General features: G+C 36.2%; 1 protein-coding gene across 2 annotated transcripts in view; it reads left to right on the top strand.

Annotated features, from left to right (window-relative positions):
* Positions 1-10616, top strand: part of NDST4 (N-deacetylase and N-sulfotransferase 4) — a 238000-nt gene extending 227384 nt beyond the window's left edge. The window contains exons 11-14 of one of the 2 annotated variants that reach the window (XM_047798919.1): positions 2803-2973; positions 3870-3979; positions 7761-7863; positions 10455-10616. In XM_047798919.1, coding sequence (XP_047654875.1) covers positions 2803-2973; positions 3870-3979; positions 7761-7863; positions 10455-10574 — 504 coding nt within the window. In that variant the 3' untranslated portion in view covers positions 10575-10616. The remainder of the gene's footprint in view (positions 1-2802; positions 2974-3869; positions 3980-7760; positions 7864-10454) is intronic. The other variant, XM_047798920.1, reaches the window with a different exon arrangement.
* Positions 10617-10888: the final 272 nt, after the last annotated feature.

A 10888-nucleotide genomic window follows, 5' to 3' on the forward strand; every position in this document is an offset into this window, starting at 1 on the left:
TTACTAAAAATAAAGAGGCTTTTTTTTTGCAGATAAAAGTTTATAGATCCTCTGAATTCTATCAATGGATGTGTGGTTAAGAAAACCTGCATTGAAATTTAAGGGACAGAGAAGGATATGCATGTACACACTGATAAATCTGAAGGTCTAGGATAGAGAAATTAAAGTGATTGTGGTGGGCTCTTTTTCCTTTAAAAAGTTGAGGAGTTAATCTAATGAACAAGAGGGGGGTAATTTGGAAGGCAGTGGTTTGAGGAGAGAAAAAAAGGGGGTATGAAATCTTGATACAGGGGTGAGATCAAGTTGACCAGAGAAATGTAAAATTGCCCACAGCAATGAAGATCTAATTAAAGCTGATAATCTTTAACTTATGGTGGTAACAAACTATGCATACTAAAATCCCAGTGTTATGAGAGCATACAGAAATTGATTCCAAAATAAAGAAGACTAAAAGTTTTAATGACATAGTAAGATAACTAGTAATTTTTTTCTTTTTTCTTGACTTTTCAAAATTTCTTCAATAAACATATTGCTGAGAACAAATGAAGATGTACAGAAAATAGAATGCTGCAAATTGGGTTGCAAGAGAAGTGGTTGGGGATCCAAGTGGAACACTTGTTTTGGAAGCAAAATCCAGAAATTATTGTTAGAATCCATGACTCACTGACTCCCTTGAGATACAAAAATGTGTCTTTCTTACTTTATCAAGATTTATATCACCAAAGCAAGATAAACATTTTTTTAAAATTGTACCCAAAATATTGAGATGTTACATCTTAATGAAATATTTTGAATGTGAATACTTGGGGCAAAATGTTGCACATTTTCCCAGCAGAAAGCATGGTCACTATTTAGGGTAAATTTATATGAAATCTTCTTTTTTCCACATGGAGTAAACCATTTAAATAAGAGAGAATTTATGCCTGCTTCTTCAAGAAAATTCTTTGAACATACACATTTGAAAGGAATAATTTTTTCTGATAGTACATTTTATTGCTATATTGCTCAGAGTAGGGTCCCAGCCTGTTCCACATTTCAAAATAATGCAACCTATTACTTCGCCAGTCCTGTCTATTCAGTAAGTACCATAAATCTGAAGCTCAGCAGGTGTAATTCAGACACTCCTACAAATGTCACCTGCCACTGTAATTTCTACCCCACATTTTTTATAATGGGCCTCACAGAGGAGCTGTAGTGCTATTTTTTTTTCCAGTTCCTTTGTGACTTCTGGTCACATTTTATATTAATCTTTTTAGTTGCATAAATATCAAAAAGTAGGTGCTTAACTGGTATAAGTCAATATAGAGCAGATAAAGTACAATTCCATATTATCACTGTGCAAAGTAGAAATGTTAGCATTACTTTACTAATATGCCCATGGTATGCTTAAATATCTTTATTCAAGTTATGTCATTTCTACACCTTATATTAATTACATATAGTCTCTATACATGTAGCATAATGCCTTTACAAATAAGAAGGTTAATAGTTACATAATTATGACAGGGCTTCAAAAGTTTTATTTCTAGCAATCTACCGCTCAGTAGTTACTCTTTAATGTTTCACCACTTAGTCATCCTTACTTTCTTAGTAAGTTTTATTTCTAACTTATATATAAGGCCTGTTCTTACATAATTCTATCGGGCCCTAATATACTTCCATCCTTATCCTGTAGTATATTTTCTTTAAGTTCACTTTTAGATATCTTGCAAAATCAATGTATCCATTCCCACATACCTCATTCTCCTTCATTCAAATTTACTTTAAAGTTCTCTGAGTTGCCATGTTTATTTTTTTCTGCTTATCAAAATCTTTGTCGCTATATTTTAGCTCAAAATTTTCAACCATTCAAAAAGGTACCTTCATCTTTCATCCAGAACTAATCGCTTATTGGTTTGGCTATCTTGGCAAGTAACTTACACTTCTAGTCAAATATATGACTTTATTACAATCTGTTCATCTATTGTCTTCCATACAAGATTTTGATTTCTTTAAAGATGTCAGTGTCGTTTTGCCTATGTCTTTTTATCTCTAGAATCTTTTGCAGTCCTTTGTTCTGGCAAGGATCTTCGTAAATGCTTATGAAACTGCAGTGACTTGTGTTGGGCTCTTGAGCTTGACCAACAATGGTTTGATGTGAAGAACTAAGAGGATTTGGTACTGAACCGTAGTGTGAATTGGTATTTAGGAATTAGCAGAGTTAGGTGAAAACCCTTGGGAGGGCAAAAGCAAAATGCCTTGGGCAATATCAACATAAATATGACACCTAAACAAGCATTATGAATAGATATCTGCCCTCTCCATATCCATAGCATCTGCCACATAGGGATATTGGAGAATTGTCAGAACGTGCAGAAGTGGCCGTAATGAAACAATGAGCCCAGTAATATGTAAGCCTATTCTTGCCAATAGAAATCTCTTTACATTAGGCTTGATTTGTCTGATCCCTGACATCTTTTCACTTCTGATTAGACCCATGGAGAAAATCCTTGTATTCTGTCTCTTGCCTTGCACCTAAATGTTTTAGACATGAAGACAACTACAGGCTTATCTGAATGCTACTTGATATATATGGAAGGCTTGTACTTTAAATAAGCAATATGCCAATGCCTAGGTTTCAATATAGTATGCACTTTTCACCTTATTTTTCATTCTAAAATCAATTAGTCATTTTTCATTGATTTGGAATTTGGAATGAAAGACACATACGCACACGTATACACACACATCAGACACACACATGCGCATATACCTATGCAGACATAAAGAAAATTAATTTTACAATTGACTTTCTTATTGAAGCACCAACGATCACATGAAGATCCAGCTGCCCTGAGGTTTAATTTCTATGAAGTTATCACAACAGGACATTGGGCCCCAGCTGACCTCAAAACTTTACAGAGGAGATGCCTAGTGCCTGGATGGTATGCAGTCCACATAGAAAGATGGCTAACTTACTTTGCTACTTCTCAGGTAATGTCCTGAAATGAATTTCCTGTTTATTATATCATGATTGTGTTGCACCGACAAACAGAAAATATAAATTAACATTGCCACAGACAGCAGTTTATTATCAGAGATGATTCTACCTAAGGAATAAATGTGTATTTGTACATATTTCCTGTCAGTAACAGTATTACAATGTCAAGTGAAACACATTCTTGGGATCTTTTTTTGGATGGTAGCTGGTCTCAAAGTGGAAGTTCTCACACAGGAGGCATTGATTTGTAGGCAATAACCCGCAAATAATAGCAGATCAGCCAGTTAGACAAAACTTTTATGGAACACCTTGTGCAGGTACCCATGTCACCTGTCCTTTGGGACTCTTCTAGGGAAAGAAGGAGGTCATGGATTAGATGGTCAAAGTGGGAAATGATATAACAACTCCAGGCACTTGGGGTAGAACAGGAAATAAGGATTTGAAGACAGCGTCCAAATCCTTTACCTTCTTCATCCTAGATCAGGTCACAACTAAAACCTGAATTCTCTGTCCTGGTTTGTAAGGAGAATCTATGGGCAATTTCCATCCGCATGCCTGCTGTTTCTAAGCCCTGGGCTCCAAGGTTAACTCACTGGATTTCATAGGTGAGATAATGATCTGATTACAGAACAGACAGAAAACGATGTTTCTCTTGAACACTAAATCAAGAGAGTGTCAATGTTTATTTACTATAATTAAGGCCTTTGGCAAACTTGGTTGTTTGGAAGGACACAGGAATAGTAAACATTAAAATGTATGCTAAGTAGTGTACATTTTCTTCCTATTCATACTGATATAATTGATTAACATCACATCGGGTCAATGGAGGCAGCTCAGTCTACTTAATTTAGTTTTGTTCTTCATAAAGTGATTATTTTTGACTCTACAGTTGCTAATTATTGATGGACAGCAGCTGAGATCTGACCCAGCTACTGTGATGGATGAAGTCCAGAAGTTTCTGGGAGTTACACCTCATTATAATTACTCTGAAGCACTAACGTGAGTCTATTTTCATGCTTGATTTCATTTCCATTATTTGCCATCATAAATTATCACTGGTAGGTGTGTAGATAGCATCATTAATACTAGCTATGAATTTATACATCATTATGCTACTCAAAAGCAGTCAAAGGAATATCTTCATTACTCATGTAGTATCTCCCCTTTGAATACCAGGAACACTTTACCTTAAAGGCACTTTATATGTCACAAATTCCCCTTTGTGAGCTTTTTTCCAATATAAATTTAGGTAGACTTTTTAACATTCCTACTCTGTGCAGAAAGGGTTCTGGGAATTGAGATTACAAAGGTGAAAATATATAATCTTTTTCGCCAAGGAATTTACTGGTTAGAAATAAAACGCTGATCAGAGTTCCCGTCATGGCTCAGTGGTTAACGCATCCGAATAGGAACCATGAGGTCGCGGGTTCGATCCCTGGCCTTGTTCAATGGGTTAAGGATCTGGCGTTGCCATCAGCTGTGGTGTAGGTTGCAGAGGCAGCTCGGATCCCACATTGCTGTGGCTCTAGTGTAGGCCGGCAGCTGCAGCTCCGATTGGACCCCTAGCCTGGGAACCTCCATATGCCGTGGGAGCAGCCCAAGAAATGGCAAAAAGACAAAAAAAAAAAAAGAAAAAAGAAAAAAGAAAGAAAACGTTGATGGCCACTGTTAGCCCTGTGAAAGTGAGTGGTATTGGGGCAGAACTGGGAAGAGGACACATTCATGTTTTTCTCTGTATATATTAAATTGTGTATAACCAAATATAATCTCATATAACCTTGTAGTTGTCTATTACTACACAATAGACCTTCCCAAACCTACTGGCATGCAACCATAGCCATTTTTTCATACTCACAGATCCTGGGGACTGGGAATTTAGACAGGACACATCCAGGACAAGTTGTCTCTGCTCAGAATACTTGGGGCTGTATCTGAGAAGATATGAATATCTGGGCATAGCTTGAACGGCTAGAATCTTCTGGAGACATCTTCACTTGTCCACTCATGTCTTTGGCTCTTGGACTGGGATGGCTCAAAGCCGAGCTCAGCAGGACAAGATCTCTTTGTGTGGGTTTCTGGCAGTGTCATGGCTGTGTGTTCTGAGAGGGAATTATATGTCAAGAGAATGTGGTTCAAGGCCTTCCCTGACCTAGCCTGGCAAGTCACACAGCATCACTGATGCCATATTCTATTAATTGGAACCAGATTAATAAAGCCAGTCCAATTGCAAGGGGAGGGAAGGGAGCCTCCATTCTTGGTGGGGAGGAGCAAAGGCATTCTGTCAAGGAGGGGGTGGGAGGGGGGACATAGCTGCAGCCATCTTGGGAAAATAAAATCATGTACTTGAGTGAGAATGGAAGGGAAAAGGTATAAAAAAGCAAAATAACAAACAAAAACCAAAGCTCCAAGCAGCCAAATATATATTTAAAAAGGCATGTTCTTGACTCCCTCACAAGGCCTGATCTTAAAGCACATTAAATTTTAGATAAAGTTCTAACAAGCTTGATGATATAATTTCCCAGTTCACAGCAGATTAGAATCAGCAATTAGACAATTAGAGAGGGTAACGGAGGGACAGGAAAAGCAGTAATAAGATTGAGTTGTTCCTTATCCACTAAAACAAGTCTAATGAAGTTTTTACCTACACATGGTAATAACAACACAAGGCATGGCCCCTGCTGATTAAGTAGACAAAGCTTCTCATAATACATTTACAGTAATAGTTATTGATGTTGGCGTGTCTCCCTGCCTCCCTGCTGTAGTTTAGGGAATGGTTCTCTTCTGTTTACTACAGATATTTGCCTATGGTTCAATAAACCTATAAAGTAATACTTTTTTAAAAAAGAGATTTTTAAATAAGTACAGAATATATGGTTTTTAATGTCTCACACATCACAAAAATTAATAGCTGTAGTGATGTTCAGGGTAATAAAAGAACTCATAGGGCAACCAATCCCTGTCCTCCAAGTTGTCTAACAGTTATTTGAGAAAACTTTTGCATCTTAATTTCACAATTTCATCCCTACTAAAACCAAACCATAAAGCAATGATATAATTTAGTAAGAATAAGTGCCCTTTGTTAGACTTAGGGTATATCATATTGTCAATACAAAAATGAAACCAGGACGGCAAAATCATGCGAATTCAAGGTTATGGCAACCCTATTTAAAAGAATGGCTCTTAATTGTCTGGATGGCTTTCCTTCCTCAGGATGTCTTAAGCTCTGCCTCCCAACAGCTGCTGCGGAGAGCAAGGAGAGGTGGCAGCCCATCCTGAAACCTCTGCACACTGGATAGCAAAGGAGATGCTCTGTGTGTGTATAAATAGCTTGGCTTGGTTGCCAGAGTGTATTTTAACTTAATACGGTTAAATATTCTCATCCTGAGGCAGAAAATGCTGTTTAGGGGCACCGTTATGCCGACTTCCCCATCTCATTTTGCACAGCATGCTGAATTGTTTTTCCTCTTGGGAAATTAATGAAAACTACAGAAAGGACTGTGCTATGCAAGGAGCAGATTGAAACGTCCAGGTTGAAAATGACTTTGTCTTCCTTTTATCCATTTAACCAGTGATGTATTTAATTTTAATCGATAACATGTACTAGGACAACCTGGACTGCAAGGATCAGGTCTCTAATAATAGATCAGGCAGGGAACTGTGGAGAAAATTTCCCTCTCCCCCAAAATGAGCTCACATATGTGCAGAAGTAAATTGCAGGTGCACTGGTATTATAGGAATGGGCCCAGGGCAACAAAATATTCTGCAACTAATTAACTTTACGTCCTAGTCAATTATGCTTCATCCTTCTAAAACATCTGCTGAGCAACAAAAATGCAAACCTTTTTGATGTTTTATGCATGCCGCAAGTCCCATAGCAATAAATTTAAAATTTCCCTTCTTATTTGGTTCATTCTTTCATTTTTCCTATCTTGTTATTCCTAAACAAAAATTCTTGTATATCTGAGTTTAAACGAAACAATAGGCCACACATTCTTACTTTTGTAACTTTGTACAGCCATGGGAGCAAAACAACATTAGAATCATCTTTTAAGAGTATAGGGATCTGAATTATCCAATAGGATTATCTGCCTTCAACCAAAGAAATGAAAAGTTGTCTAATCTTCCACTCACCGTTATATAACCTATATCCCATGTTGTCTGGAAAAATATAATGAATTATATCTCTACCCTTTGCATTTCTTCCTTGAAAAGTAGAAACATTTTCAGATGTTAAAAAATATGTTAAATTTTTTAAAAATATTAAATAAGGTGTTTTTCTTAGAAGCTTTAATTCATGTCGATATTCACAGAAGTATATTTACATTATATTCAGTCACCTTAATATATACCGTTGAATGATTTCAAAGAAATTTGTTAATATATTTTGGCAGGGAAATCATGTTAAGAAGTAAATGAATATTCTAAAGATCCTTTATATATGGGTTGTAGTTTTGTTGATTCATCCTTGATCTACTATGGATGAATAGGTAAAATATAAAACAATAATTTTATCATAAGAAAAAGTAAAAGATCTATATGTCCTTTTGCACTGGAGTGGAAATATTCAAAAATATATAATAACACAGAGTTTATTTAATCCCACATTCTCTTAAATCAATTCAATGAATATTTGTAGAATCAAATTAAATCAAATCAAAGCAACAGGCATACAAAAGTGAATTTCCTTTATACAGTTGGTGAGGATCTCTCACTCAGAATTCTGTATTCAATTTATAATCATCATATTTTTATTATCATTTATATATTTGGTATTTTGTAGTTTTGATCCCCAAAAGGGCTTCTGGTGTCAACTGCTGGAAGGAGGAAAGACCAAATGCCTTGGGAAAAGTAAAGGTCGAAAATATCCACCCATGGATCCAGAGGTAATAGTTTCCTAATCTTCGAAATGCTCTGGTAGAACCCTGTGCATACAACTATTTCAAAACTAGTAGGCAATGAATTTGATTCCTTTTTCTGCTCTGTCTTTGCTATCAATAGTTTGGTATATTTAGAAGATAGATAGATCAACACAAGTGACTGGTATCTGTAGAAATCTTATGCTGTTGGGATGCAATTCAAACATAAATACTTACTGAACAACTCCTTTCCAATTGTGTAAAGTACTTAAATAAACTATTTGCTAAACAAGTGATTTTTAATACAAGTATTATTATCATATATGAAAGATATATCCAGTGCCTTACTATGCATGGTACTGAGCTAAGCAAAGGAGAGTAAACTGTTCTGATCACCAATTATGACATATAGTGAGGAGGTTTTCCACACCACCAAGCAATGCTCAGACACCAGCTGTGTGTCTCACAATTCAACACAGTTCTGACCAGAGATAGTATCAGATCCCACAGGTTAAGGGCCCAGTCCTACAAGACTGTCCCTCCCTATGCAGACACCAGTTGCAAGTCCATGTTATCACCTGCACCCTTGACCAACTGGTTATAAATTGGAGACTTCCACCCCCTTTTTGGTTTTGATTAATTTGCTAGAGCAGCGCCCAGAACTCAGAGAAATAGTTTTCTTATTAGATCACTTTCACTGCAAAGGGATATAACTCAGAAACAGCCAGATGTAAGAGAGGCATAGGGCAAGGTAGGAGGTAAGGGCATTCCAGGCCCTCTCTGTATGCCCTACTCTCCCCAAGTCTCTACATGTTCACCAGCCCAGAAACTCTCCAAACCTCATCTTTTGGGGTTTTTATGGAAGTTTCATTACATAGACATGATTGCTTAAATCATTGACTAATGGCAATTGATTCAACCTCCAGCTCCTTCCCTTTCCCCAAAGTCAAGGGGGTAGGATTTAAAGTTCCAGCCTCCTAATCACAAGATTGGTTTTCTAGGCAGCCATCCCCAATCCTTATTTGAGATCCAAAATCACCTCATTAACATAATAAAAGATACCTTTATCAGTCTCTCACTTAGGAAATTCTAAGAGTTTTTGGAGCTTTTGTGCCAGAAACAGGGTCAGTGACCAAATATGCATTTCTTTTTTATAAATCACAATATCACAAATAGGATACAGAATAAAACAGTTATGAGCCCAGATTTACTATAGGAGGGTAAATTAAATGTGACCACTGATTTATAATAAGGTTTATAAAACAATGTCAGACTACAAAAAGGCAGGGGAAAAAATCTCTCAGTAAAAGTTATGGTATGAGGAGCTAAACCAAGATTGGAAAACCAGTTAGCAATCAGCTGAGCAGATATAATGAGTATCTCTCCTATGGCAAGATGGGCAAAAGGAGGATAGAAGTGATTAGGTGTTGCTATGGAAATAGAAGAACCAGAAAGTGCTCAAACTTTACCTTTGAACTCAATAATTTCAAAAGGGCTTCAAAAATCACTTTAATCTGCCAAGAAATCAATGCAATGTTCCCACTACTTCCATAAGCATCTTATCCAGAATTTGAAGTGTTTACAATCTGGTTTAAGGGAAGAAATGTAATGAAATACCTAGTTCATGGTACAAGACAAAATGTAGTTGTCTTAAGTCCATTTCCACAGTATACACAAAAGTTGCTAAGGGAGTTGTATGAAGAAAGAGACTAATTTGTGCTCAAATATTGAGAAGGGCTTAAGAGAGATAGTGTAACTTTGACCAGATGGAAACCGGTACACTAATACACCAATACGTGGGCCATTACTGTGTATATTTTCACAGGAAAAATATTCATCTCTACTATTTTATCAAAGAGACACAGAACTATGTTCATTGGGTTATGATATGAGGTAAGTGACATCTAGAGATAAAACCCAATTATAAGTTTTCTGTTTTCCAGACATAAAATTAAACAAACTAAAACCACAGATGTATCTGATAATCATTTTTTAAAAATATTTCATCTAAAAATGGTCAGTCACTCCAGCTTGGCTAGGAATATAAGAATCACAAGAAAGATAATTATAATGAGACTATATTTTTATAGTAGAACCTGTTGATTTTTAAAAAATCTGTTTTGATTCTGAATAAATATAGAAAATATTTTATAACATTACAAGTTATTTCCTTAATCAGGAAATCCAGCTTTTATATTTATGTTCACTCTTTGTTTTTATGCTATGGTCCAATTTTACAGAAAGTGATCAATATCAAAAAAAAAGTAGGTGTTTTTTTCTGTAGATTTGCTACCACATTTCCTATCTACCTCATTCTTCTTCAGCATTATATACCTCTCATCAACCTTTCTCCCTACATAGACTTTTTCAATCCCCCAATAAATAAGTGCTTTAATGGTGTATAAGCCACATAAGTCATATATGTACCCTTTTTAATTTTATAGCTACACTACTGCCAAACCTTTCAAAAGGTAAAAATGAGTGATATCTATAGGAAAATACAAAGAAATACATATTTTATAGGCACTCTTGTTGTAATAGAATTTAAGAAATGTGCACAATTTCATCTAAGAGACTAATACCTTCCTTCAAGTCTTCTTTTTCTTTTTGCTTTCCAGTCTAGAACCTTCCTCTCTAATTACTACCGAGATCATAATGTGGAACTGTCCAAACTGCTGCATAGACTGGGGCAGCCTCTACCATCATGGCTGAGACAGGAGCTGCAAAAAGTGAGATAGCACCAGAGAGGAGAACCAAGGCCCTCAAGATACTGACTTTTACTATGAAACAGAGAAAGAAACCCCACATCTTTTATCCCCTTAATGCATTTGTGATTGTCAACAGAAAACCATATGAATAAACCTCCTTCTATCTTTTTCATAAAATGAAAACTGTTATATACACACGCATTGGCATTTACTAGCATCAATCCCAGTGTGAGCTTTTGGGAAATAATGTGGGATTTTGTGGCATCGCCCAGCTTCCAGTGTGGAGATCCTAATACAACCCAGTTCCTCTGTTAATTGTAAGGTTTTGGAAACTCCATGTTTGA

This window comes from Phacochoerus africanus, chromosome 10 (genome assembly GCF_016906955.1).
Source record: "Phacochoerus africanus isolate WHEZ1 chromosome 10, ROS_Pafr_v1, whole genome shotgun sequence".
NCBI classification, from domain to species: domain Eukaryota; kingdom Metazoa; phylum Chordata; class Mammalia; order Artiodactyla; family Suidae; genus Phacochoerus; species Phacochoerus africanus.